At 49.1% G+C, this 27,662-nt stretch overlaps 9 protein-coding genes across 9 annotated transcripts; 3 read left to right on the forward strand and 6 right to left on the reverse strand.

The window, feature by feature from the left end:
- Positions 1-3,080: 3,080 nt before the first annotated feature.
- On the reverse strand, positions 3,081-3,964 carry K444DRAFT_609620 (uncharacterized protein). The gene has a single exon (XM_024879604.1). The coding sequence runs from the start codon at positions 3,864-3,866 to the stop codon at positions 3,333-3,335; it is 534 nt and encodes a 177-aa protein (XP_024740712.1). The 5' UTR covers positions 3,867-3,964; the 3' UTR covers positions 3,081-3,332.
- A 38-nt stretch (positions 3,965-4,002) lies between these two features.
- On the reverse strand, positions 4,003-8,419 carry K444DRAFT_584173 (acetyl-CoA synthetase-like protein). The gene is made up of 9 exons (XM_024877854.1): positions 8,193-8,419; positions 7,872-8,107; positions 7,685-7,813; positions 7,384-7,629; positions 7,052-7,315; positions 6,840-7,002; positions 6,453-6,793; positions 6,071-6,402; positions 4,003-5,647 (listed from the first exon to the last, which is right to left on the reverse strand). Exons 1-9 carry the CDS (start codon positions 8,230-8,232, stop codon positions 4,093-4,095), a joined length of 3,306 nt encoding a protein of 1,101 aa, XP_024740713.1. The 5' UTR covers positions 8,233-8,419; the 3' UTR covers positions 4,003-4,092.
- A 976-nt stretch (positions 8,420-9,395) lies between these two features.
- On the forward strand, positions 9,396-10,645 carry K444DRAFT_626500 (uncharacterized protein; the record flags this gene model as incomplete). The annotated part of the gene is made up of 2 exons (XM_024882657.1): positions 9,396-10,551; positions 10,590-10,645. The coding sequence occupies 2 exons, from the start codon at positions 9,396-9,398 to the stop codon at positions 10,643-10,645; spliced, it is 1,212 nt and encodes a 403-aa protein (XP_024740714.1).
- A 1,177-nt stretch (positions 10,646-11,822) lies between these two features.
- On the forward strand, positions 11,823-14,975 carry K444DRAFT_626501 (uncharacterized protein; the record flags this gene model as incomplete). Its single annotated transcript, XM_024882658.1, has 8 exons — positions 11,823-11,936; positions 12,096-12,403; positions 12,449-12,576; positions 12,630-13,520; positions 13,568-13,608; positions 13,658-13,861; positions 13,907-14,125; positions 14,178-14,975. 8 exons carry the CDS (start codon positions 11,823-11,825, stop codon positions 14,973-14,975), a joined length of 2,703 nt encoding a protein of 900 aa, XP_024740715.1.
- A 2,002-nt stretch (positions 14,976-16,977) lies between these two features.
- Positions 16,978-21,231, reverse strand: K444DRAFT_522128 (antiviral helicase; the record flags this gene model as incomplete). The annotated part of the gene is made up of 4 exons (XM_024874179.1): positions 16,978-17,658; positions 17,797-18,040; positions 18,244-20,958; positions 21,017-21,231. The coding sequence occupies 4 exons, from the start codon at positions 21,229-21,231 to the stop codon at positions 16,978-16,980; spliced, it is 3,855 nt and encodes a 1,284-aa protein (XP_024740716.1).
- Positions 21,232-21,502: 271 nt separating this feature from the next.
- K444DRAFT_626503 (Swi3-domain-containing protein) lies at positions 21,503-22,558 on the reverse strand (the record flags this gene model as incomplete). The annotated part of the gene is made up of 3 exons (XM_024882659.1): positions 21,503-22,129; positions 22,176-22,254; positions 22,302-22,558. 3 exons carry the CDS (start codon positions 22,556-22,558, stop codon positions 21,503-21,505), a joined length of 963 nt encoding a protein of 320 aa, XP_024740717.1.
- Positions 22,559-22,844: 286 nt separating this feature from the next.
- Positions 22,845-23,599, forward strand: K444DRAFT_641284 (uncharacterized protein; the record flags this gene model as incomplete). Its single annotated transcript, XM_024884607.1, has 4 exons — positions 22,845-22,904; positions 22,955-22,971; positions 23,037-23,242; positions 23,319-23,599. 4 exons carry the CDS (start codon positions 22,845-22,847, stop codon positions 23,597-23,599), a joined length of 564 nt encoding a protein of 187 aa, XP_024740718.1.
- Positions 23,600-23,855: 256 nt separating this feature from the next.
- K444DRAFT_641285 (cytidine deaminase-like protein) lies at positions 23,856-24,573 on the reverse strand (the record flags this gene model as incomplete). Its single annotated transcript, XM_024884608.1, has 2 exons — positions 23,856-24,449; positions 24,553-24,573. 2 exons carry the CDS (start codon positions 24,571-24,573, stop codon positions 23,856-23,858), a joined length of 615 nt encoding a protein of 204 aa, XP_024740719.1.
- Positions 24,574-26,488: 1,915 nt separating this feature from the next.
- Positions 26,489-27,229, reverse strand: K444DRAFT_319693 (uncharacterized protein). Its single transcript, XM_024871868.1, has one exon. The coding sequence runs from the start codon at positions 27,103-27,105 to the stop codon at positions 26,623-26,625; it is 483 nt and encodes a 160-aa protein (XP_024740720.1). The 5' UTR covers positions 27,106-27,229; the 3' UTR covers positions 26,489-26,622.
- Positions 27,230-27,662: the final 433 nt, after the last annotated feature.

Here is a 27,662-nt window from a genome sequence, read left to right on the forward strand (position 1 = left end):
CAGCGTTAATACGTGATTCTATGGCCTTCTGGGAGAGAGGGTATTCTTACGGTTGATGAAATTGAGGTTGCAGAATGCGGACGGAATATAATTCCAGAGTGCGTGACAAACTTCTTAGTAGTACTAGCCAAATCATGGGCCAACGATAATCTCGCCTTGCTGTGTACTGAAACGCTGGTGGGTTTTGGCAAAAAGGACCAATAGATTTCTTCAGATAGTGCCAGCCGGGAGGCCACTCAATGGATCGCGCATGAAAGACATTGAGATTGATTTAGTCTCAGCAACAGAGAGGCTTGTTGTAAGTCCGAGTTGACGATACATAGATAAGCGTTCGATACAATTGTGATAAATTATCCTACGCACCCATGCTCTTTTCATCCGCAGACCTAGGAGCTTGAAACCCCAAAGTTCTTCGTCGCGGTCTCCAACGTGTGCATTCCTGTAACTCCACTCATACCGTACCAACGCTCGTAAAAACTCCAAATTCTCTCTCTCTCTCCAAACTCAATTGTCTGCTTTCAGAAGTTTTGATTGCAAGCATAAGCATTGCATGGAGTGTATTTGTAGCGTCGTTTCCAGCGTTGTGAAGGTCTGGTATGTCGAAAGGCAATTGAGTTCTGTCAAAAGACTCCCGAGAGTGGAGCTCCGCTCAAGTAGACTTTGAGCCATATTATACGTGTCGAGCGTTGCCAGCACTGGGGGAATGACATGTAGATTGACTCGAAGTCGTTGAATAACCTCTACATCGCGGAAGATCGAGTGACCAACGATGACTTTATCCCTGCGGCACTGCGAGTCGGGAGAGCTGTAGGGCTGGTATCTGGAATAGGTAAGCAGTTGGTAATTGTAGCGGCAAGCTACTCTTGCGGAACAAAAGGCGTCTCCGCAAACACACATTCTTTAAAGTCTGTGACATCACAGTCAAGAAAATCTGTCGAACCATTCGAAGTGGAGGATTCAGAGGTGGATATAGCGTTCACGCCAGGAGGTAGGGATGGTCAAGATATTAAGTGCCGTGTATCGAGAGTTGCGATGCCGGATTCTTTGACAAGCGGGACACCTGGTTTGTTAAGTTCGTTTCGTAATACTTCGAGATCGATAGCTATGAAGATAGCGTCCACAGATAGATTGATTGTGTTAGTAGCTTGAAAGCCGAGGAATTGCTTAGCGTTCTGAAATTCTCCATTGCGAAGAATAGAAAATTTGCATTGCCCTTGCCATTTCTTGCTTTGCAAGAAGACATGGGTAATGGGTTGATATTGTTGGTAGACAATTGTGAGATGGTTGAGAAATGCTGGCTAATATTCCCTAATTAATCGTGGGTGTGGTCTGGAAAGGTATGTCTGCTTACGAGTTCAGATATTTGAATATTAAATTGCCATCTGGACTGAGCACCAAGTAGGGCCCGCAAAGGGACCCACCAAACTCTGAAGAGCAGCCGCCAGTTTATGGGCTTCCACAATCTGGTTTATTTGGTAATGCTCTCAAAGACGCGTAAATTGAGCTGAAATGATCAAGTTACCAAGTTTCCCTCGGCAGGCGAGCACAGATAGAATGCAGAACCTGGCTCAGCGGGACATTGATTCATCTGCATGTTCCAAAAGAAAGAAGTATAAATGGTAGAAGTTTTCTCTGCAAGTATTGAAAGCAAAACAGGCAAGATGACGGCCATATTGGGAGAATAGCACTATCCTTCGCAACTGTAAGAGGAAATGCACAACTTCTTGGGTTCCTCCTTGGGCATGGTGCCTGTTGTCAGGGGAAAGGAGTCAATGTTTTAAAAACAGGCAATGTCCTCTTTGGACAAGAAGAGCGAGTAAGGAATAGTTGGCCCCTTTAATACGAAGACTTGGATAGCAAATGCAAGTTCTACTGTAAATGCTCTGGAATTGGTATCGCCAGCTACGTACATTCCTTCAGCTCACACTTGTGCGTCGGCACTGGTAGTCTGAATTACCAACCAATGATTCTAAAACAGAAGAAATTCACCTTGATAGCCACCCTTGACTTCTATTTCCTGGCCCAGCAATACCTAACCTTCCCAATTGCAGGCTGCTTCTATTGCTCAAGACAATACAGAACAATTTCCACCTTCACACGAGTCACAGCCCTTCTCTCGCAATTTTCACGAAAATCTTGGCCTCTGGCTGCACCCCATGCGTCTCCATCACAATGTGATTCATCTTAAGGCCCATCAATCAACTTCCATTTCCACCTCGTCAGAATCTCCTCGTGTAAGCACTTCGCCGAAATAATGCCGCCCCGGCCCCTGAACCCATACCCTTCACAAATGACGTGTGAAATAGCTTACATGAGGCTTGCGTCTTTCCTGCGCCCATCCAATCTGACGCGCTTGGTATTCTCGTGAGTTACACAGTGGCTAAGATATTCACGTGTCAAGGACGAGGCGGACGAGGCAGATGAAATACGAGGGGTTGTATCGTGCAGCTTGCATGATGTTGACACTTTGTGTTGAGGAAGATCTATTTTGGTAACAGTCGGTGAACGAGCTTGACAAGTGTTCTCAATGAAACATCATGAGCAAGTGTCAGTGCGAGTCTCGCGAATCTGTCGGCCCCACAACCCGTGATGTGCAGCATCGCCAGGATTGGCCTTATTGTTTATGGGCCAGTGATAAAGGGCTGTTCCCGAGAAAGTTGCCACTTCCGCCACCACTGAACTTGGGCTCCAATACTGGACCTAAAGCACTCAGCAAGTGTCCAAAAAACAGTCAAGTGGCTTAAGGCCCGACATAACAAAGCGGAGGAAACTCCGTGGCGGAAACACGTGGGCGCTCCATTGTTTTCGGAGATGTAGGGCGGTCCGAGATCTCGCATAATGAAGAGAGATACGGATATTGTCTATAGGCCGAGAAAGGTAGGTCTTTTGAGGAAGTTTTAGAGTAATGTTACCAAAACTACCAGCCAGTCTTGCAGTAATTTCGTGAAGAATTCTCAACTATGATAGATCAGTTCCGGGCATTCGAATTATGTCTGAAACCCGACATCTTCCGAAGATGCTCCTTCCCCTTCACCGCACACGTAGTCCGCTGAGTCGTTTCCCCATCCGTAAATTCTCTCCTGAAAGCATCTCCCTCAATCACCACTCCTGGCCTCTAAAGCCATTCATCCATCCAGCTCCTCACAAAGGAAAGTCCTTCTCGAGCACTTTCAGATCTCTGGCCCAAAGGGAAGCCCCAAGCGCTCAATCTTGCGGCAACTCGAAAGGCGGGTAAGGTTCTCTCCACCGGCTCCTCAACTCAACTCAAATAGAAATACGATTCGAAGCATCTGCACTTCCATTGCATACACCATCACTGTCCACGATTCCTTTCAAAATCCCCCCTTCCCCCATGGCTTCCCATCTCTATCTAGCCCCTTCCTCCAATTACTTCCCGGCTGAAATGGAAAGCCCCTGCATAAAAGAATATATACCTCCGCCGCACCTAATACCGCCACAAAAGCGTCCATCCACGAGATGTCCCATGGCCAGAAGAAGATCAAGATACAATAGGAGCAAATGAATCCAAGCACAGCGAGTATGCTCGCGGACAAGGTGGAGGGGAGTGGGAAAACGGGTTCCCAATCCCAATCATCATCCTCCGGCGTGGATTTGTTTTGGTGCTTTTCCTCAAGAGGCAAGAGTGGCCCGGTGGACATAGTGGTGGTAGAAGGGTTTGATGTTGTGACTTGAGATGATAAGAGGTGCGATGTGCTGCGTGTGCGAGAGTGACAGTGGAAGGGATTAAATTTATGATGAGAATGGTGGTGCCACACTTGAACCAAACGGGAGCGGAAAATGGTTGGGGTTAGGGCAAATTGGAAGAACGGACCCAAGAGAAAAGAACAGACAGGGTTACAGCCCATGGGATACCCGTACTTCCTCAATATCGCATGATCCAACTTCGACTTCTCTGCCTAGAAACAGTGCTACTACTGTTGTACTGCTCAGCTCATATAAAAATACACTTCAATATCAAAAAAACACAAACTACGAGGGCTTGAAGGTTCTTCTTAATGGGTATTGCATTCATATATGAATCGACTGTCTATACATCCCAACTCCATAATGCAAAAGCTTTTCTTTTCCGCATTAAGCAATCGGTGCCTCAAATACTAAACTTATACCATCATCCCCAGCTGTCACAATCCTCGTGCCATCTCCTTCGACGAATCCTAGCACACCACCTCCTTCCCCATCACCTCTGTGTCCTTTCCACTCTCTCACGAAGCCTGAGTTCGCTATCCCGGTTCCGCCCCGTGTATCCCACCTCCGAACCACGCCATCCATGCCGCAACTCGTTAATAGCCACCCTCCTGTCCTCGAGTTCTTGACGAACTCTACTTTCACCACCGAGTAATCTTCATGTGCTTCCTTAATATGCCGTCGGACTGCAAAGCGGTGTGCGGAGTCGAAGAGCGCGATACTGCCATCTACACTTCCTGCAGCCAGGAGGGTGAGAGGCGGAGGAGCGAACGCCAGTGTCTCGATGCCGTCAGTCTGCGCTTGTAAATCTGCAAGTATTTGGCCCGCTTGACCAGCAGACGCCGCGCTTCCTGCCGCCTTCCCACCAGCTTGCTTCCCACCTTTGCCTTTCGACGACGCGCCAGCTCCAGCTCTTCCAACCGGAGCAGAGCCAGAAGCATCAGTGCCTAATCGAGGTAATCCAACGACTTTGATCGCGCCTCCCGCTCCACCAACAACCACGAACGCTCCGGTAGGTGCAACCGCAACACTGAATAATCCTCCTTCGACTGCGAATCGCTGATCCAGAGCTGTAAGACCAACCACATACGCACCGCCTTCACCTTGAGTTAAACCAGCAGCAGCCCCCTCCCCAAAAACATCCCAAACGTACAAACTCCCATCCTCACTAACCGTCGCCAGCAATTTCCCATCCGCGCTCCAAGCCCCCGCCGTACAAGCCTCCGTATGCAAAAAGTAGCTCTGCACGATCTGCAACGGGGCGTCCTTGCTGTCCTTATCCACAGTATAAACCCACACAGACCCATCATTCGCACCCAGCGCCACCGTATTCGCAACCCCTGGATTCGGACACGCAGCAAGCCAATTGATTTCCTCAACTTCCTGCGCTTCAGCTACAAATGCCCATTTCTTGCCATCTTTCGATTGCTGAGCAAAGGCTCGTAGCCGTCCATCCAAGCCTCCTGAGAGCAGGAACTCCCCGTTCGGAAGCGTAAAAGTTAAAGCATTAATCGAATCGCTATGCCCTTCCAAAGTGAAAATCTTCTCCAACCCCTTCCTCTCTACTCTCTCGCCAGGCTCACTCCTCCACCCTTCGGGTAGCACAGGACTCGCGTCTTCAGCAGGCGTGGAGTCGAAGATATACCCAATCCCACCCAGATCTTCGCCTTCTGAGCCGCCGGTGGCGACTATGATGGGGAGGAGCGGGTGCTGCGCGATGGTGAAGATGCTGTCTTTGTGCAGGTCGAAATGGGCGGAGGAGTCGTTTTGCAGGGCGATTTCTTCCATGATTTCGTCTTCGTTGGGATCTGCGTCGGAGCCGGAATCCATGGCTGCGTCACCGTCTCCATCTGCGTATTCTTCTGCTGCTTCGTCGGCGGAGAGCATGGCAGGTTCTTCCTCCTCCTCTTCATTTTGGTGGGGGTTGTGGGAGGACGACATTCTGGCTTGGGTAGCTGGTGAGGGTTATGGGGAGACAGATGGGTGAGAGGTGGGTGAGGAAGGATCAAGAGGCCCTAGAGAGATGGGAGAGGAGACCAGTGTGGAGGGGGACTTTATTGTGGTGGTGGTTGAGGAGGAAGTTGATTGTTAATCTTTTTCTACAAGGGTCTGCTGAAATCTTGTCCGTGCCGTGCGCCACTTTGTCAGCCTTGCCCCACATTGAGCCCCGCTTTTCAACTGACTCCAGCGAAGACTGCATTTGGTTTCTCCAGCTCGTGATGAAAAGGTAAAAGGCGTTTATTCAAGAGATTCGATTAATGCCAGTATGGAAAAACTTTGTAATCTTTTCTGTAAACTTCTTTAGAGTCCTGCGTATACACAGTACCGGTTCTAATTAATCTACCCAAAATCTCTCCAGATCTACAGTTTGGCTCCCTTCTTCCTTCGAGACTCCTTATCCTTATCTCTTAATAAGCGTCTCAAAATCTTCCCACTAGGACTCTTGGGAATCACATCGATAAACTCAACGCCACCCTTCAACCACTTGTGCCTCGCTTTGTGGTCCTGCACATGTTTGGCAATCTCTTTTGCGACCATCCGATCGTTGTCTTCAATTCCAACTGATGAGGATTTCACTACAAAGGCCTTGGGAACTTCACCTGCTGCATCGTCGGGAGCAGAGATAACAGCACAGTCTGCCACCGCAGGGTGAGTGAGGAGATGCGCTTCAAGTTCCGCGGGCGCGACTTGGAGACCCTGAGATACATGTCAGAAAAGAGATTGGAGAAGGGGGACGTGGGATATACCTTGACTTTGATCAACTCCTTAATCCGATCAACAATGAAGACATGCTCATTCCCTGAAGGAGCTTTGCGAATCTCCGCTTCATCACCAGTTCGCATCCATCTCCCGTTACCATCTGTGTCATCGAGGAAGGTTTCCTTATTGGCTTTGGGATTGTTCAGATATCCCAAGACAACAGATGGAGATTGGACAACCAGTTCTCCTGGCTGATTGTAGCCGGTAATCTCAACGCCTTCCAGTGACATGATCTTTGCTTTGTAGCCGGGGAGGAGAGACCCACTGCTCCCAAACCAGATGTCGGTCTCCGGGCTGGAACAGACGACAGTGCAGGTCTCTGTCAAGCCTGGGATTGTTAGTTGAGGGTTTCTGAGACTTCAAAAAATCCTTACCGTAACCTTGACGAATCTTCCAGGAGGGATACAGTTTCTGAAGTTCTTCAGCAGTCTCTGCACCGAGTGGTGCAGCTCCCGTGAAGATCCCATTCACACTGCTCAGATCGTATTTTGAGCAAGCTTGATTGCTTTTAGCCATCAGGATAATAATCGGAGGAACCTAAATTATGTTTAGCAAAACATTTCATGGATAGGAGCAAATAACAAACCAGGTACAAAGTTTGGATCTTATGAGTTTGGATGGCATTCAAATATGATTGCAGCTCAAACTTTGGAAGGATGATGCAAGCATCACCTCGATAACTGCTAGCTTGGGCAATCACAACCAGTCCATATATATGGCTTAGGGGTAAGAGGGCCAGTGCTACTTCAGTCTTCTTCTCTGGTGGTCGAGCATCTCGCATAGGTTGTTCGAAAGTTTTGATCTGCACCACGTTTGAGATGACATTGTGATGGCTTATCATAACTCCTTTCTGTATTGAAGTTGTCAGCATTCTATTCTCCCTCATCGTATTTGTTTCAAGAAAACTGCGGTACTCACCGGTAACCCAGACGTCCCACTCGAGTAGCAGAGATATGCAGTTTGTCGCGCTCCCTGTCCCTTCTCCCATTTCTGCTTCGCAAGCTGAGGAAGCTTCTCGCCCTCCGCAATCAATTGCCCAACCGTTTTAAACGGAACCGACTTATCCCCGGAAAACTCTTTGGGCATCTCCAGGATGTAAATTCGATTGTTCGGGATTCCTGCACCTTTTGCAGCTTGCAGCGAAGTTTCGAGGAGGGGCATACACTGTTTGGCAAGCATTAGCTGGTTTGTAGGCGCTATTGAGGATTGCTTGCCGCACTGTAAAAAGGGCCTTGGCTCCAGAATTTTTCAATTGAAACTCAAGCTCCGAAGCTGAATACGCAGCATTTGCCGGACTCACGAGGCCATCCAGACGGTGGACGGCATATGCCAGAGTCATAGAATCGACCTGCAGGATTGGCCTGTTAGCGGAAGTGCCAGAATCAAGCTTGAGCAGCTTTGCCTACAGTGTTCAGGGCAAAGATCCCCGCTACTTTATCCCATTCTGTTCCTTGGTTTGGCTGCCATCCGAATTCCTTCGACAGAGCTCGTGCCAGACGATCAGTCCGCTCGACCATCTCCACCGCAGTGAAAGTCCTCCCTGATATGCCGCAGGTAAAGGGATTCCGCGAGGATTTCAGGGGATGGCGCCCGTAGGCGTCGTCCAGCATGAACTGCCATACTGGCACCGAGTCTGGAGGGCCTGCGATTGGGAGGCATTAGCTATGTATTGTTGACGAGATGGCGAAGCTGCAGAGGATTATTAAACAAAAGAATTAAATTCTTACTGGGAAGCTTTGGGACCCAGGACGGCGGAAAGAAGACCATGCTGACGGTTGCAGGGATGCAGCGTAAATCACCTCGGTTCAGCGTCGCCAAAGCCCCTGCAGAAGCTTAAATCACAGGCGGAAGCACAGTCCTTGTGAGATATAATTCTGCCAGACACAATGTTCTAGACACAAAGAAAGGGACACGGGAACAGTTGGATGCGGAAGAAGAACTGAGGAAGAGGAAGAGGGAGAGGGAGAGGGAGAGGGAATGCATCTGGACACTCCCCCTCCCCTTGGCCAGGTAACGGGTAGTTTACCCCATGTTCGGTAGCACAGTGTGCCGCGCCCCGGTGCCGCCATCTTTTCTGCTCGACCCGCGGTCTCTCCACAAATCGTCACTCTTCCCCGGATCGAACCTCGGCCTTGCCTCTTTCGAGCATCCACGGCACCTTGGTGCCTCGGCGGTTCGGGGTTGGAGCAGCTTTGCGAGCATGACTCGTGCAATCCGCAGGGAACGCGAGTCAAACCAGGGGAATTCTGGAGAGTGTGACGGTTCGTTGCTCTCCAAAGATGGAGCTGGTGGGGTCGAGAATCACACCCAAGACCGTGGTCTGTTTGATGTGCTTTAGGGTTCAGTGCCGCAATGCTGCCGTTCCAGAGGCTTCGGGCAAAGGGAAAATGCGCCCATTTCAATTCAATGTCCGAATTGCCGCAATATATTCAGAACCGCGTCTTCATAAGCCGTTCAGTGAGGGACGTGGGAAATTGGAATATCCTCATCAATTTTATTGTCTCATTCGAAATCGCCCACCATTCTGCGTCCTGCAAGCGTTCTTTTCGTCTGTTGGCTGGGTTTCACTTCTCCGTTCCAGTGTCCTCACTCCGCCTCTCGACGGGAAATCCTCACCTTTTGCTTTCCGCTTTTTCCTAATCAATTTGACTTTCGTTCCAGACCTCCTCTCTTCTCCAATGAAGATGATTCCAGCCCCTGAAGCCTAGCGAGGAACCCACAGACCTTAGAACAAGGGTTCGACGGCTTCTTGCTTTAGCGAGGGAGCCATCCTCGGTCCGAGTCTGACTCAACGTCGTCGAGATCTCGATGATGTTGGACTTCAATGCTTCGCTGAGAGAGCTCAATGTAACCTTTGAGCTCACCCATTTTTATATTCTATTGTATATATTCACCTTCTGAACTGTAACTGCCAAAGAAAGGGGCTTTATATGGCAAGAGAACGTAGATTGCAGGCCACTGAGCACGCCGGCCGGACCAGGCCATGGGAACGGCCACGCTTCTCTGGTATTGAGGAAAGCAACATTCTGGGCACAAAATGTCGGAGAACGAGTATAGAAATAAAACGAAAACCAAAGAGAAGGGAGATACAGACTGCTGTGAAGATGACTGTGGAGGTGTCAGAGGAAGTGAGCCCTCATGGAAGTTGTAATCGAAGTCACCAATATCCAATTCATTCGCAAGCTGAAAGACGTCAAACAAGGTCCAGGCTGAAATTGAGTAATGGGATGAAAGAAATCAGGGGTAACGACGAGGCGGATGGGCTTACATCCCTTCTCGTAAGGCTGAAGCTCAAGAAGGGAAAGCACAACCAAGAACTTGCTCCTTCCACAACTCATGTCACGAGCGAGAATCAAACGAAGGAAGAAACTATTTTTACCCTTTCTGACGCCCTTTCAAACGAAGCCAACAACAACTCTTCATCAACTCCAAACCTCTCCACTTCTTCTCAGCCAACTCCTAGTTCCCTCAGCATCGACTCTTCTCGACCATCTCCTGACCTCTCTAACAACACAAAACCGAGTCCAGATAACTCCATCGATAGTTCTCGCCTCACTCCCCTCCAAATCTCCGACAAGCCTTCTCAGCCACCCCCTCAGCCTCTCTGCGACGACATTTCTCAGCTCTCTACCAGCATTTCTCAACCCTCTCTTGATCACATCCCCGACAACCGATTGCAACTGAGTTGCAACCACTTCTCCAACAAAATTCAAGCCATTCCCGAAGGTTTCTTCAAACAAAGCTCTCACTTGACTTCTGACTACACCTCCAACGACAACTTTCATCCGAAGTCAGCTCCCGACCCTGGCCCCTTTTCTACAGACACTCAACCGAATCCCGATCCGGACCCCTTTCCTACCAGGAACTCGCAAGCGAATTTCTACCCCTACCCCCTTTTCACCAAGAGCTCTCAACCGAGCCTCAAGCTCAGCCCCTTTCCACAGGGGTCTCAACCAAATCACGATCCTGACCCCTTTTCCACCAACGGCTTTCAAAAGCCAACCAAAACTATTCTTGAAGAAGGGGAAAAACATTCGGAAGTCGAGATCGAGAACGACGAGTCTGGTGATTTATTTTCGAGTCCCTGTACGTAAGCCTAGCTTTCCCCCTACTTTTTCCTTCAGTCCTCAGGAACTCTGAGAGGGCGCCGGCTGCATTCATCTTCCCTACCAGCCGATAACTTATGATCGTTGTCCTATCAGTTGCGGGACAGTGATTTCTGAAGGTTCGGGGGAAGCGAGCCGGCAAAGTTTATCTCCTTTGGTGACAGACACGTCCTTGACCCTTTTCCCGTCAAGGCTTGGGAAATCAAACCTAAAGGATTTAAGGAAGTCAGCCCCTTTTTCTTCTTTGTTTGAATATTGAGAGGAAGTTGAGTTGGCGACATTTTTCTTCATCCGAAGTCGTGCGGGGTAAGCAACAATTTACTGTGCTGCATCGAAGGAGCGAGGGGGAGCTAGTGCCTTTTCGCCTCGCTTAAGTTCCTTCCACAACAGGACTGTTGACTTTGCCCTTCCGATTTCTCCGCACCACTTCTTCAATAAATTTCCTTCATTAACCTCGCCAACAACAACCTCTTCTTCCATCGACACCTCCATTCAATAACAACTTCTTTATCAACTGGTCAGCAACAACCTCTTCTTCCGTCCACGCCTCCCTCCAACAACCACCTCTTCTTCCATCAAAGCCTCCCTTCAACAACAACCTCCTCTTCCATCGACGCCGGCCTTCAACAACAACAACCTCCTCATCAACTCGTCAACAACAGTCTCTGCTTCCATCTACGTTTTCCTTCAAGAACACTACTTCCTTCATCAACACATTCTTTCAACAGCAAATTCTTTCTTCAAACACAACTTCATCCAAATCCAACGCCTTTCGCACTGAAGGTGCGCCGGTAGTGACAACTCTCTGAAAGTGCGCCGGTAGTGACACTTCACTGAAAGTACGCCGGAAACGACACCTCCGCAAAGGTGCGCCGGTAGTGACACCTCACTGAAAGTACGCCGGCAACGACACCGGCTCACTCTGCTTTTCCTACAGCCACGCCTTCCTTCATTAACACTATCTGCCATCCTTTATCAACACCCTCCCTTTATCAACAACACTCCTTCACCACCAAGAAGCTCTTCCTCAACCACAAGGCCTTCTTTCTCTCTATCAACAACAACCACGCTACATTTTAGTTACTTCTCGACACAACTGTCTCCTCTGCTTACTATTCCTTTCAGAATATCTCCTTACTCAAGATCTTCTCTTACCAAGAATTTCTTTCTGCTTCCGAACAATATTATTTATTCATTATCACCATTCATGCATTCTAATACAAGACAACAGGTTTATCTCCCGACAGTACAATGGCAGACCATGTCGGTCAGGGGTTGGGTTCCGCTAAAGGTTACTCTTCACCGCTAAGCTCACCACCTTCGTCTCCAACATCTACTCCAGAGTCTTTGAAACAAAATCTCCCAGTGAGTCTCCTTTCGCCCGATCTTTTTCGATTTTTTTCTTCGCTTTCGTCGGATGTTTTTACCTTTCATCGGATGTTTGGGACCGAAATGTGTAGTCATGTCTCGATTTCTTTCATTGGGAGTTTCTTTGGAGGAGACTAATGAATGTGAATGTACCAGGAGATTGAGAACAATGTCACTTCCCCACCAGCCACAAACAAACGCAAGAGAGAGTCCACTAGCCCCAAAGCAACGGCCAAGAAGCCCAAGACGGTGTACTACGGCAACAAGCAAGAGGGCAAGCCCATGCCTCACGGTCAACCCGTTGTCTGGTCCGACAAGAGACAAGGTCTTTGCGAGGCTCTGCCATACTATAGGGCCTATCAGTCGGGAGCCTACACACATGGTGGCAAGGTTTTGGGTTTTATGTGCGACGGAGAAGTTGGTGACCGAGATGTTTTCGAGGATCAGATTATGATTGCCCGAGTGTGAGTAAAGTCCTTCACATCCGGAATTGTTGCTAATTTCTTTAGCGGTGGTGGCAAGACTATCAACGAGGAGACAGGACAACGGGAACAGACAAAGTCACAGGACGACTGCGCGCTTGCCATATCTTTTATCGAAAGCCAGAATACACGTCAGCCAATCGTTGTTATTGCTGGTAAGTTTCCCCTTGCAATCTCTCAGTAGTGCATTTGCTAATATACTCCATAGGCCAAGGCAATACGGGCAGCCCCAGCAAGCTCCCTCACTACTATAATGTGCTTGATCACTTCCACGTCACTGACGTATGGTGCGAGAAGTACAACAGTGTTGTCCGCTGGATGGTTCGACTTGAGAAGATCGACCTTGCCCACAAATCCTGGTGGTCAGCGGGAACTACTTCACATTCGCATCCGAACTTCGTCTCACCAAAGGCTCTGGGCCAGGTCTGTTCTATTTGCAAGGTCCACAGCAAAAACATTTACAAGCAAGGGTGGGTGTGCCTAAATGCGGATCCTGTGAAGGCAGTCGTTGGAAAGCACGAGAAGACGACTTGCCCGGCTTTCTTCGATTTTGGTCGAGACGTCGATGACAAGACCCTCAAGTTCACTGAAGAATTCCTTCTGGAGCGGACACGATTTCCAGGCCATCTCACTGAGCCCTTGGTTCCTCAAATGCCTAACGCTGCCGATAAAGATGTGATAGGAGCACTCGCTTTCGAGGAAAGTTGTAGGAAGGGAATCGTCTGCACTCAATGTGGCTGCTGCAGCCGTCGCATCCACTGGGAGAAGTGGGTCTGTGAAAACCCCCTTTGCGGCTTCACAAGTGCTCTGACTCCACGAGCTGTACCCGCCTCTCCGGCAATCTCAGAGGATGAGGATCCGAAAGACCATACATTTGTGTCCAAGAGCATCGCTTCCACAACCGTGGACTTATGCTCGGGAAACTGGGCAGTGACGAAATATGACATCCCTGGAGAAGAAGGCGAAATCGTTGGCAATGTTTTCCATTTCAAATCCAACACGACTATTAATGGTCAGCCAAACGGTCCGGATGATCTATTCGCGGAGCTACAAGTCGCAAAACTTGGATTGAAGAGAAATCCCTCTAAGTGCCGAGGCGGTAAGTCTCTTAATCTCGTTACCCGGCAAGAAACTAATAAGTAATAGCGCGAAATGAGGTCTTGACCGCTCACTGGGCACATAATTGGGTATTTATGCTTCCTCCTCCACCTATAGATCTGTACTAATGTATGCTAGGGTGCTCCATACAAGTACAGCGTCCGTCAAGAATCTACTGAATTTGAGAAGGCTCCAAGAGTCATCATCAAGGCTCTGAAGAGACTGACTTGGGCTGGAAAACAAGCTGTCTCAACTGGCTTTGATAAGGATGATAAGGGCAAAGAGTTCCAACCGTTTAATGAGATGCTGTCCGTCGGATACTTTGAGAAGGGTTATATGGGTGTAAGTGTTCCTTTGAGGCAGACGGGTCTTTATTAACACCAGTAGTACCACGATGATGGCGAGGCCACGCTCGGCCCGACTGTTGCGTCAATTTCCCTTGGTTGCAGCTCCACTATGAAATGGCGACCAAAGAAGAAGAATAGCATTGTGAGCGAAAGAGAGCGTATCAATCAGAAAGGCATTAAGAAGGATGTCCTCAGCATCTTCTTAGAGCATGGCGATATCATGGTTATGCATGGCAGCCGGATCCAACAATTATACGAGGTGAGTGCATTTGTCTCTCCGTCCAGGCACAACTTCTACTGACTTTTGAAAGCACACGGTTATTCCTCATGGCAAGCTTCGGTTTGCGTTGACCTCTCGCTATATTATCCCAGCTACGATTTCGGATCCAATTGGACGACGTATTGCAGAGACAGCTGCTAATCTCCCAGATTTCAGCTCGGAGTATGAATATGATGGCAGTATGACTGCAGGCTCCAAGATACAAGTTCTACCCCGAACAAAGGAGACACATCAGCACAGCGATGCATGGCCAACAACTGGAACCGTTTCATCAGAGGACCTCCAGGAGACCTATTTCTCTGTGCTCGCGAGGATGCAGACTGCCGGTTCTCCCACTCAAGTTGGCACAATGCAGACTGCCCAGTCTTCCCCGCAAGCTGGCACAATGCAGACTGCTCATTCTTTCTCCCAAGTTGGCACAATGCAGACAGCCAGTTATTTTTCGCAAGATGGTACCACGCAACCCGGCTATGAGCAATATCAATACTCCGGTAACACGCCGAGACTATGTTATTTGGCAGAAGCTTCTGCAACACCTCCCCCGGGCTGTGAGCACCACGGATACCTCATGAACCTACCCGTCACCTCTTCTTATGAATACACGGCCACTACCTACCCACCTCCCAGTATGTACCCTACATACAATGGCCCCTACGCACCCGTGGTGGCTCCACCTGCCGGTCCATTGCAACCTCAATTCCAACAACCGCAATACTACGGCTACAACTATACACCGATGATGATGGCACCTGCACAGAACTATGCCTCAATGTGGGAAGACGGACAGGATGAGAGACAGGAGACTTTGGCAAGACAATCTGGTCAATGAACCAAGACACATATGTACATTAGAGATTTACATTTAGCTTTTTGCGATGATTTTGCAAGGACTTTGGAATGGATTTAGCATGGATTTGGCACGGATTTGACATAGAACTGGCATGGGTTTTAGCATGGATTTAGCAGAATAAAAGCATTGCTTTCATTGTACCAAACCTGACTGGAACAATCAAATTGTGACTTATGAAGGCTTCTTAAAGGCATAGCGCGTTTTCAATGTCGCAGAGGAACTTGGTAGATTGAGAATTGTACAAACTTTAATGTCCCAAAGCTTCCGTGGACATTGAAGCTCTGCATCAGATCATTGTACCAGACGTCTTGGAACATTCAAAGCCATAGATCTCCTTGTCCCAAAGGTCCCAGTACATTGAAGCCCTATATTAGATCCATTGTACGAGAAGTTCTAGTAATCTTACATTTAGAATGGTACAGATCTCAATGTCTCAAAGCTTCCGTGGACATTAAAGCTCTATATCAGATTATTATACCAGACGTCTTGAAATATTCAAATTTATAGATCTCCTTGTCCCAGAGTGCCGAGTATATTGAAGCCCTATATTAGACTTATTATACGAGAAGTTCTAGTACATTAAGAATGGTACAGATCTCATTTCCCCAAAGCTTCCATGTACAATTTGAGTTCCGTGTTATAGAATTGCACAAATCTCATTGTTCCAAGACTTCCTTGAACATTCAAGCTTCGTAAATCAGATCATTGTACCAGAGGCTCTAGAACATTCAGCCTCACTCACCCTCACTACTCCCGGATACCCGGTAAAATCTTACATTGAACCTGACTCGATATTTTTAGTCTCGTTTGATATCGGTTCAATATGATCCAACCCCAGCTTCGTGTATCCGAATCAACCCAAGCTGGGCTCATTGTTCTGCAACGCTCTGGGAAAATTAAAATCCACCTCTTACAAAAATCGCGCAAAACCACACAATACGGGCGTCTGGACGTGGCATTGCAGCGAGGCAATGACACTAATGTATCATAAGTATCAGCTGTTTTGAGGACAATTGGAGCCGTCGGGGAGGGAAGGGGAGGAGCGGCGGGGAGGGGCGGAGGGAACTCAGGGAAGGGGCGGAGGGATGGGGGTTTTCCGACGAGGCTCTCTAGATTGTGGAGGTGGCGTGGGCGATTGGGCCGTGATGCATTCTATGCATGGATGCCTCACGCCTCGTTGGTGCCCAACCCCTCCACACTAATCGAGAGCAGTGATGAGGGGACGAGGCTGTGAAGTATACTTTCTGAAATTTTAGCGTCTGCGAAGGGACGAGACGAGGCTGGGCGGGTCTCGATGCTTTGAGTAAGTCAGATTTAGGGTGGGTCCGGGTATCCGTTCCGCTGCGGCCAGGGTTGTACTGCACCTCGCTAAAAATAAGAGAACAAGTAAAGGCCTACTCTTCTAAGCTATATTAATTTACTAAATCTTTATATACTTGTAATATAAAAGGCAAATTAATAGAGTATAAGAGGATATAGATCTTTTATTATCGTATTAAAACTTATTAATGTTTGAAGTTGAGAGAAAAAGTATAGCGGGGTACAACCCTGGCCGCAGCGGAACGGATATCTGTGGATATTTAAGAGCTTGACGGGTATTTACCCTCTAAGAGTTGTCTAGGTACGGGTTAAACCGTTAGATTCCCGGGTAATTTTATACAAGGGTTATGTATAGATTTATACACGTAGAGCATAACTCTCTACTCGATTTTTATCCTTGATTTTATAAGTCTCTTAGTAGAAGGATAGGCTAGTACTTTAATCAGCTCCCAAGCTGATTTACTATTTTCCGCGTCCAGTGCCGGGTTTCCGGATATCTACCCGGTGACCCTTCATTTCCTGGATATCCACCCATCCAGATTTCCATGAGTTGAATAACCGCCATCGTAGGCTCTGGGTACTACCCGGGTTACCCGACGCCCAAGTCTGGAATGAATGTATAGATTGACATTGACATTGACATGAAGCTAGGGCGAGGTATCTACATATACAAACTCGCAACAGCAGTAATATCCCTCTTAATCATCTCCTGACACGTCTGCATCTTCGTAAACAGCTCCGGATCCCCAATAATCCTCGCCGCATTCTTGACTTCTCGACACGTCTCATCTAGCCTCGTAATTACTCTAACAATCGTGCCCTCAAGGACGTCCGTCAAGTCCGTGATGTTCTTGAAGCTCATTCCGCGCGCCCATTCATAGACGACTTCCATGAGTCCGAACCGCGGACGGGAGACAAAGTCGTTGGAATCGTCCGAGGAGAGGATCACTTGGTGGTAGGTCTGGCGCTCGTTTACCTTCTCGGAGATCTCGATGATGGCTTTCATCCCTTTTTCGAGATTCCCGGTGAGGTTGGGTACCATGTCTGTCTTTTCTTGGAAGACGAAGGCGGAGAGGAGGGCCACGATTTCGGCAGGGTCGTAGGCTGCGAGGACGTTGTCGAGGACGAGCTCAGTGAGGACGAGCTCGTCGGCCGAGTGGATCTCGCAGGCTACTTTCCCTTTCAGTTGCACGCGGGAGCTGTCGTCGATGAAGTCGAGGTCTTGGAGGACTTGGAGGCGTTGCTCGTAGTCGGGGAGGAGTTGGAGGTTTTGGTCGGACATGAGTTGGCGGAGTTGAGAGATGTTTTCTTTGATAAGCCATTGATCATGACACATGGCGAACTAGAGATACTCAGTATTGCGTTTCTGGAAGAGGAAAGGGTATTTCTTCAATGTTCCAAGTACTTCTGAACATTGAATTTGATGCTCGACTTAGTTGTACGAGGCACTCTTGGACATCGAGTTGGGATGAGAACTTACATGTTTAACGAACTGTGGGCACTTCAAGCACTCGACTTTCTGTGCCGTTTTCATCTCTTCCAGGCGCCCAGCGATAAGATCTCTTAGCTGAAGATCCTTGACCCGAGACATATCCATTTCATTCCATTCGTCTGATGTCCATGACTGGCAAACCTTCCATAGTTGATCTCGAGCCTTCTGATGCTCTTCCCCTCCAGTGAATATTTCAGGAATTACCCCTTTGAAGACAGTTTGTGTAACGCATCTAAACCAGTCAGCTTTGTACCGAAATTCCAAGGGCATTCGAAAGAGGAGAAATCTTGAGTGTGCCGAGGCCTTAGGAACATTCGAGTGGGCGAGATTTCAAATGTACATAGTCTTTGGGACGTCGGGACTTGTGGAGGGCTTGAACTGAATGTCGCATAATTTGTGGGAGACCCGGAACGAGGAATTAGAGATTGAACTTACACTATGTCGGATACTGGTATGTGGAGTGCCTTCGTGACGATCGATTTCTTATGTTGAAGAGGTAGGCGCGTAAACAAGCCTCTGAACTTCGGCAAGTACGGGAGCAGGTCGGTAGAATCTCTTTGGTCTCTGCGAGTTTTGATCTCCAATACGTGGACAGTAGGAGCAGGCCCGCTGGTGGCACCTTCTCGGAGAAGTATACCAGGAGTCCGGATACCGTCTCTTGTGTAGACGACTAGTCGTTTGGGTGAGAACATGCGTCGTCCGACAGGGGTGGCCAGTAGTCCGAGATGGAGATCCAGAGTCAATTGCTTGTAGTTCTGTGCTGCCTGGTGGCATGCATCGAGGTCGTTATCGCAGGTGTCACAGGCCTCACGTTTGATTTTGGCCAAATCTGCTTCGGAAACCTTGACAGCTTTTTCGTGTTCTGGTAGCAGTTGCTGGGTAGCATGCTCACTGAAACTTCGTTTGATCATCTCTTCGATCTTGAGTGCCTCTACGCGGAGAAGGTTGAGAATCATGTTGTACGTCAATCTGAACTGCGAGCGCAGCTTGGAGGGGTCTCCGAGAATCATCTGCCGCAGTTCAGTCACAGGGGGTGCCTCACCGCCGCCTGGAGCAACGATAATGACTGATCCAACTGTATCTAAACCACGACGACCAGCTCTACCAGCCATCTGGGTGTATTCTCCTGGCAACAGATTTCGGAATGAATGACCGTCGTGCTTTCGATATCCGGAGAAGACAACGGTTCGAGTTGGTAAGTTCAGGCCCATAGCAAAAGTCTCCGTTGCAAAGAGGACCTTCACCAATGTTTGGGCGAAGAGCATCTCGACAACTTCCTTCACAATTGGAAGCAGGCCGCCGTGATGAACGGCAATACCTCGGCCAAGAAGATCTCGGAGGCGTACAATCTGCGGAAGTACGCGATCTTCTGGCTTCAGTCTTGCAATCGACTTTTCGATGATCATGTGGATTGCACTCTTCTCCGTGGCGGTGCAGAAGTCCTGGTTGCTGAGTGCATCTGCATTCTCCTCGCACCGCTTCTTGGAGAAGACGAAGATACAAGCAGGAAGTAAACTCTCCTTCTTGAGATACTGCACGAGATGGACCCAGAGAGTCTTGTCCTGAGCTGCAGAAGTTCGACCACCCGGTCTACCTCCCCTCCCCATATGGCCAGGATTATGGCTGGCTCTGGGAGGTCCTCCGCGCCCTCGCTGTTGTGCCCCACCTCGTTGTTGACCGCCTCCCCTTTGGTTTCCGCCACGTTGGTTGTTACCTCTTCCACCTCTAGCATTGCCACCTCCGCGAGCATTGGCCTCTGGCGCTGGCAGTGTCTTTTGCTTATCCCGGCCAGAGAGTATGTCATTTGCATCCTTCCAGCCTTTTTCGATAAACCTCTTTTCCGAATCCACAATCTTGTGAATTCCCTTGTCCGCCCACAAATAATGCTCCAAGGGCACAGGTCGTTTCGGTGTTGATATAACATAGATATCTTTCCTCTTCGTTCGTCCAACCCAGGAAGCAAACTCGTAGGTATTGGGGACTGTGGCAGAGAGGAGAATTAAAGTAACATGCTCTGGTAACATGATGATCACCTCTTCCCAGACCACTCCCCGCTCCAGATCATTAACGTAATGAACTTCGTCGAATATGACGAATTCTACGTCCCGAATAAGATCTGCTCCTCTGTAAAGCATACTTCGAAGAATTTCCGTTGTCATAATCAGACAGCTTGCTTCTGGGTTGATCTGTACATCACCAGTGAGAATACCAACTTCGTCGAAGACTTGTCTGAAGTCCCGGAACTTCTGATTGCTCAATGCCTTGATCGGTGAAGTGTATATGGCCTTCGTCATATGCTTGGCTGCTAGAGCAATTGCATATTCAGCCACGACCGTCTTTCCAGCCGAAGTGTGTGCTGCAACGAAGACCGAGTCGCCATTCTCAAGATGATAGACTGCTTCTTTCTGAAATGTGTCCAGCTCGAAAGGCCACTCTCTCGCCATATCCGGAACTAATTCCCTGAAATTCGTGATATCCCTCTTAACGTCAACCATGTGAGCCCACTCCCTCCCACCTCTCTTCGCACTCGAAGACGCAAGTACTCCATGAGGTTCCAAAGCGGGGAATTCGACGGGCAGTAACGAGTCAATATCATCCTCCCCATCTTCCTCTGAGGCATCTCCCGAGTCAGCTCCATTAGCACCATTCTCCTTCGCTCCATCCTGCGTCAATTCATCCTCAGGCTCCTCATCCAGCACATTCTCCAGCTCCTCCGCCTCTTTGACATCACTCTCATCCTTTCTCTTCTTCCCAAAATCCAACCCCCTCTCAAACCCCGGCGGAACCTCCAGTAACCCCCCCTCTCCACTAAAATTTATCACCCTCTCCAACCTGCTCTTCCCACCCTGCTCCTTTGCCTCACTTCTTATAGCCTGTTCCTCAAGTGCCGCTGCAGCCTCCACACCCTCCAACCCTCCCGGCGCAAAAGGGAAGAAGCCCGCCGCTCCACGCACGAAGTCCGCTCTGTTGGCTGGTTTGCGCAGGAACGAGGTGCTGTTTTTGGCGGTGGCGCTGTTCGCGGGGACCGTTACCTCTTTGTAACCTGTCACGCGCCCCTCGAGGCCTTCGCGCGTGAAGCGGGTTATGGTTCGGGTTTGGGTTGGGGCAATCTTGAAGAGTGTTGTGTAGTCGGTGGGGGCCTCCCATCTCCTGTGCAACCACGGACAGATTAGCATGCGGGTGTACCAAGAGGGGGTGGAACAATTACTGCTGCAGCTTGTTCAGCCATTCTGGGGAGAAGGAGGTTGAGGGCGTGAGGTATTTCTCTTCTAGCTGGAGCTTGAGAGCTTGCGGGTCTTGCTTGACCCGTTTGCGGGGCCGCTGGGAGTCGAGGATGTTGTCAATCCAGTCATCTGCTGTGTTGTCCGATGCACTGGCAGACAGCCGTATATTCTCGAGAGTAGTGACTAGAGAGTCCGCCATGGCGTGGTGGTTGACAATTTGGCATCAGCCTTGTAGGAAGGCTGATGTGGGTTTTGACATGAATGTTGACTTCATGAAATTACGCGAGGCTGCACTTTTTACCCCACCAGCGCCAAATATCAATTGCCCCAGCATCATTTCGTACAATACAAACAAATGTACGAAGATAGGATGGATCATTGGGAATGCTTTTGCCGTTTAGCATCTGTGCAATTACGCCAATACCCCACCCACTCGATGCAACCAAACAGCAAACGCCAGAACCCCTTGATCACCACATGTCACCCATATCCATCTCTGCCATAGCCTCCATCTCGTCGTCACCAATATCCTGAGTTACTGCGGTAACTGGTTTTTCTACTGCAACCGAACGCTGAGTATCTCGTTGTAAAGCCTCCTCGTCGAAGTCTGCCATCAACGCATCAAGCTCATCCTCATCCGGACCATTTTCGACAACCGTCTTTGCAGGTCCAAAAATGCTCTGCGTACCCCCACCAAACAGAGAATCAGTTTGAGAAACAGGCTCCTCCGCAGGTTGTTGTCTTCTCGGTCTCGGCGTAGCATCATAAATATCATCATCGATATCCGCTCCAGCATTTGCAACTGGTGTCTTTGGCCTCTCACTCGACCTCTTCTCGAATATAGGTGCAACTCTCGGAGCAGTCTTCTCTCGTTCACCATCTTCTCTTGCTGGGAGCACGGGCTCGTCAAATAGGGAACCCTCGTGAACGGACGACTGAGGTTTGCCTTCATTGATCCATTCCATTCTCATCATTTGTAAGCGTTTCTTGTGTCCTGTTTTCTCGACCATTGCTAGAGCGTCCAGGAACCTGGCTTTGGGGAAGAGATCGTCGAGCCAGAGTTGGTAGAAGGAGAGTAGTCTGGAGGCATCGGAGTACTAAAATCGTTAGCAAGAGCTTTGGTGAAGAGTTGTGGAAACACACTTCATGGCCTTTCCCCTTGAACTTCAGATGGTGCTTTGCCTTGGCCCGTAACTTCGGGATACCATTTGCTGAAAGGAGTCTGATTTCTGTCAGTCCAGCCATTGAAAATTAAAACAATGCCCATACCTGTCCTCGTCAAGCTTCACCCGTGGAGCTCTTGGTGCCCGTGTGATTTCAAGTTTCTTGTCGATTCCCAGGTCAGCATCAGCTTTTGCTTTAGCTGCCGCCTCTTTCGCCCTCTCCTTGCTGCCAGGAACCACGTAGTTTTCGCTGAAAGGATCATTGATATCGTCTACGTCGTAATTGAAGAGGTCGTCCAATTCGTCTCCGCCTGCTGTAGGTCCATCGGCGGGGAGAGGTCTCGACGTATCTGACGAAGGCATCTTGAGTTTTCAAAATTTAGGAAACTGCAAATTTTCCAAGCTAGTCCAAGTATTCAAGTCGAAACCCAAACCGCCTGAAAATCGTTGAAAATCGTAGTTAGGAAGTTGCTTGGTCTAGATACACGAGAAGCGCGTCCACCAAACGGGCAACGCGATTGCGGCATTGGCCGCCTCTGCTCTCCGTATCGAAATCACACTAGCGCTAATCGGCTCCGCAACGACATTCGAGACGCAGACCCCAATTGGAATCACGAACTGCAATTGGGACAGCAATTGGAGCGTCAAGATGTCGAACACTGAGCAGCGGCCCTATGTGCCAGCAAAGGCGGTCCCTACTGACTATCCCGTACGCCTCTCCATCTCCCATTCAATTGGTAGCTAACAACCGCCTCATAGCTCATCGACTCTGATCCGTAAGCTCCCTTCGATTCCAGGATGAAAGATGATAGCTTGGAAGGAGGATATTAATATTCTGCAGACATTTCAAGAGAGTCGTTGCCTATGCTCGTCCCGGGGATTACGCCTTTGGAGCTGCGGCGGCGGCAGCTGGACCAGGCCTAATGTTAACGTGGGAGAAATTCGCTCCGTCATATGTGGGCAAGGGTGGATTTGCGCCGATTATGCGACTCACGGGTGTGATTGGGCTTGGCGCTGGGTTTTTGATGTTCTATCAGCGGTCGATTTGTGTGTTTCCCCTTGTCATCTTCGCCATCTTCCCTCCAACGAGTTTGGATCACGGCTGATATGTCGGGGCTTATAGTGCGCTTCTACGGCTTCACAGAAAACAAGAGAGAGGTCGAGATGGACATGAAGGAGATGGTGGCCAAAGTCAAGAAGGGAGAGCCGCTATACGGAACCAGCACAACGACACCATATGTGCAGGGCATGGCGGCCAGAAACTCGAGATATTCGGGTCTGTTTCTGCATGTTATTCCGTGGTTCAATTTTGTGAATCACAATCAGCATGGCGTGGATACGGCGAAGTATTATCAGCAAGCAGAGAGGGAGTTGGACGCTGAGAGGACGGGAAGAAAACTTTAGATGGGAGAGGGGGAAGAAGGGAATGGTGTTTTGTAAATATGAAATGGGATAGGAATTTGCGTGGTTTAAGATGAGCGGTTTGGGACTTGATGTCCTGTCTTCCGTGCTCTTGCCAGCGACCTGTATCTCTGGTTGCGTCCTACTGCCCTGCCTATGAGCCCTCTGCTCTGAGCTCCTCCGGCTCCTCATAACTTGGTCCAGCATGATCTCTAGGATCTCTCCTCACTAAAAGCTTCCTCTCAACTTCTCTCAGCTTTCAACCACCCTTCTTCTTCCCCTCCACCAAAGGCTCAACATCCATCTTCACAACCCTCTCCTCCTTCCCCCTCCTCCTTGGCTCCGGCGCCCTCCCATTCTCCTGCACATAAAACCTCCTCAGCAACAAAATAGCCTCCTCCCTCAACCAGCCCCCACTAACCTCATAATCATCTTCATGCCTTTTCCTCTCTCCTCCCTTTTCCGCACCATCTTCCCCGTCCCCTCCTTCGCCTTGCAGCTCAGTCGCACCATTCGCCACATGGACGTTCAAAACTCCCCCACACCCCCCAAACTTCTCATTCCCCGCCCCAAAAAACACTCTTCGAATACCGAACTGCCGAAGAAGACTGGCACACATAATGCATGGCTCTACCGTAACATATAAATCACATTCCTTCAACACCTTGGATCCATACTTCTTCTTCCCTTCTGGGTCGGTTGAAGAGAAGATGTCAGAGATAGCGATAAACTCCGCATGTCTGGTGCCGTTGTAAGATGCGTTTGTGGCGTTCATCCCGCGGCCTATGATGGTGTTTTGGTGGACGAAGATGCATCCTACGGGTGTTTCGTTGGTTGAGAGGGCGAGCTCGGCCTGCGGTCGTTAGTGAGTTGTGAGAGGAGGTGAGGTGGCGTGGAGAGCGGGGTTTATATAGGGGGGGATGAAAAGGGAGTGGTTGAGGGGGGAGGCGGGTTACCATTGCTAGGGCTTCACGCATGAATGCGAGGTGGGTTTGACGTTCTTCTTCATTCAATTTTGAGGTTTCAGTGTTTGGCAATACAGGTGAGGAGGGTAAAGAGGAGGTTTGCGGAGGGTGGGGATTCATGGTGTTGAGATTTCTGTGGAGTAGTAAAAATTGGAAGATTGACTTGATGTGAAAGGCTGCCAGATGTTATCGAAGATGGAGAAGAAATGGCGTTTTAGAATAGATCAAAGAGCCTTCTTAAGGTGATTGAAAGTGAGGTGTACTTGAAGTTTAGTATGAGCTTTGGAGGGAGGTCTTCCCTTGAGAGTTGAATATGAGGTGTGAGTCACGTGCGTTACACAGCCTTTGCTACTGCTTAAAATAAACTCTTCAGTATGAATTCACAACAAAGCTCTCTTTCTGAAAATGAATCAAGTGTTTTGAAGTGTGTTTTTTGAGGACCGTATGAAAAGCTTTCAGGAGCCAGATATCCCATCAGAATCAGAGGTGACAAACACGTGATTCAGTATCTTCCAATGTCCTCCGCCTCGGGGAGTAACCTCGAGAAGGGGGACAGAAACCTCCATATACTCCCCGGTATCTCCCTGCGAAATGCAACAAAATCTCAACAATTCCCTTCTTACTTCTAGTTTTTCACTTTCTCCTCTGGTTTGTTCCCAATGGAACCGATGCCATCACGTGACGTAAAAAGGAGTTCTTAGAATTCAGACAGCAGAAAGGCAGAGAAGAAGAATTTTGTTGGACTTAGTATGCCATCATTACCCCCAGCAGTCTAATATCTAAGCCCAGACTTTCACAGAGAACCTTGAACAAACTGGGCACGTGATCTCGAATCTTGTGTGGGCCGCAATCTTCGATCCTGGAACTTCATCCGCCCTCCCAGAATCCAGACTCATCCAAGATCACGAATCTCTCTCGATTGTCATTCCCCTCTGCACTTCCGTACTCCGTAACAGATTTAATCCCCCCTCAGGCTTCCCCGCCTCCAATCTCCCACTCCTCCATGAATCCTCCTCTTCCACAATTAAAAAAACTACAAAAATAAAACCAGGTTTCATCTATCCTCTTCACAAACTTTAAGAAATTTCCATTCTCTATTTTAAATTTCGAACATTCTATTCTATTTCAATGCTTCCTTCGCCCCTTTCCCCTCCCCCCTGAGAAGTGTATTTTCTAGGGAGATGGAGGGGAGATTTACCCCTTACCCTTGCATCTGCATCGAGCTTCAATCTGCGCCACCATCTCGGGCCACCGCCTTGATCCACGGTCCGAAACGTGCGACCTAGAAGGCCGTGCGAGTCTCGCCCCCATTGCCAATTCTGATTTTATCCGCAGCCTAATTCGGAAGAAGAGAAAGACTTGCTTTTTAAATAATTCGATGTGGAATGTGTGTGTATCTTCATGTGAGTCTAGATCTGGAGATCGGCTTTGCAGGTGAAAGAAGGGGATTCGGATTTGCATTTGCACGACGAAGGCTGATGATGACTGATGATCCTTCTCCGAGTTTCCTGCCTTGTAAGGTTACGGAGATGTGTGTTGGTTGGAGGCGGAGGGAGCAAACAAATCAATTCAAGTGGCACAACCCAAAATATTACCAAATGCACGTCAGATCCTCATCGTGTCGCCCCAATCCAACATCACTCCAGCCTACCTATCTCGTGTGCTGGATTCGCGCCGTGGAGGCGGAGCGGCTGGAGTGCAACTGCAACTCTTCCTCTTCATGCACAATCCAGCTCCGCCTTTTCCTTTCAGCGCTTCCGCTGCAGACAGAAAAACACATATTAATGTTGTAATTTGTGGTTTGTTGGTCGGCTTCTGGCAACAGCCGAGCCGGTTTGTATATTGGATTTTGATTTTTGGGACGGGGGGAATGCGGAATCTCGGTGTTATTAGGGTTTGAAACACGGTGGAAATCTTCTTCTCTAATCTATTGAAGTTTTCTTTCGGTATGTGATGCATGCAATTCGATGGTTTGTATTGTGATGTGAGGTATGTTCGACTTTACGTGACAGGACGGGAGTTGAGAGTCATGTTCGCGAGGCGGCCGGTTTTCTGACTGTATTACTGTATGAGAAAGACGAGGTGAGGCGACGTGCAAGGTAAGATGAAGATTGCCTCGAACGCAGGAAAAAGTTTATTGCCGTGCCTCGACACAATTATGCCGTAGAAGAGGCAAGGCAAAGGTAATTGTGTTTCTGATCTGATGTGAGGGGAATGTCTTCTGCTTATTTGAATGTCTCGCTGCAAGGAGGCACCAGGAGGAAAGGGATGGAAAAAGGATGTCTTGGTGGCGAGCTGGCTTGAGGCAGCGCTGGTGCTGGTGAAGATGGCTGAAGTCAGGGCTGCAGCTGGCCCGTGGCTGCTGGAGCCAAGATGCAACCCAAGACAAATTGAGCACACGAGGTTACCACCACAATTTCCATCCAGAACTGAAGTTCTAACGCCAATTTCAGCAGGTTGATGAGGTTGTACTGAAGTAGCAGGTTCTGTACGAGTTGCAGTCTCTATGATACGAACGAAGTGCGGGGGGTGCCAAATGAACATCTCCCGATCGAGCCGGCCACGCTGACACTCCGAGATCAACAGGGGCCCCTATTTTTGCGTGAACTGTACTAAGTAGGGAGTACGAAGTATGGACCCAGATGGGTACGTATTCGCAGCTGGTGTAACAAATCAATTGTGGTGCGATGGGCGGGTGAAACACCAAGACGGAGTCGAGTCGTTTGATTCGGTTCTGTGTTCCACGAGTGGTGATCCTGATGGGCCCTCCCTCACACGCCGTCTGAGCATGAATGCCTTTGGCGGCGTTTGACTCGATGGATGAAGCCCCCTCCTCCCCCGTGTGGGTCGGATACAGCAAATGCAGTGCACATACTCCGTACTCCGAACGAAAGGGGGCTGCGGAAGGAGTTGCGTTGCGAACTGACGAGCACGCCGTCAAGCGGCCAAACTCAGGGGCCTGGCTCAGGCTAATAATAATTGCGTGGAACCCTTGCTGCCCTTGCTGTGCTTAGCGTGCCTCCCAAAGCGGCATAGCGCGTCTTTCGTCAGCCCGAAAGCGAAACCGTGTCCTTTTTATAAAGACAGATCATCCTCCCCAA

The sequence above is a fragment of the Hyaloscypha bicolor genome (assembly GCF_002865645.1).
Source record: "Hyaloscypha bicolor E unplaced genomic scaffold K444scaffold_49, whole genome shotgun sequence".
NCBI lineage: Eukaryota > Fungi > Ascomycota > Leotiomycetes > Helotiales > Hyaloscyphaceae > Hyaloscypha > Hyaloscypha bicolor.

Excerpts from the sequence above, each read along its gene's own strand:
- K444DRAFT_609620 (XM_024879604.1), bottom strand. The coding sequence starts at position 3,866 with ATGGGCTGTAACCCTGTCTGTTCTTTTCTCTTGGGTCCGTTCTTCCAA.
- K444DRAFT_584173 (XM_024877854.1), bottom strand. The coding sequence starts at position 8,232 with ATGGTCTTCTTTCCGCCGTCCTGGGTCCCAAAGCTTCCCA. Across the intron at positions 7,316-7,383 it reads GTGGGACGTCTGGGTTACCG|AAAGGAGTTATGATAAGCCA; the intron begins GTGAGTACCGCA and ends ACTTCAATACAG. Across the intron at positions 5,648-6,070 it reads AGGAAGAAGGGAGCCAAACT|AATGTCGTCCTCCCACAACC; the intron begins GTAGATCTGGAG and ends TACCCAAGCCAG.
- K444DRAFT_319693 (XM_024871868.1), bottom strand. The coding sequence starts at position 27,105 with ATGTTCATTTGGCACCCCCCGCACTTCGTTCGTATCATAGAGACTGCA.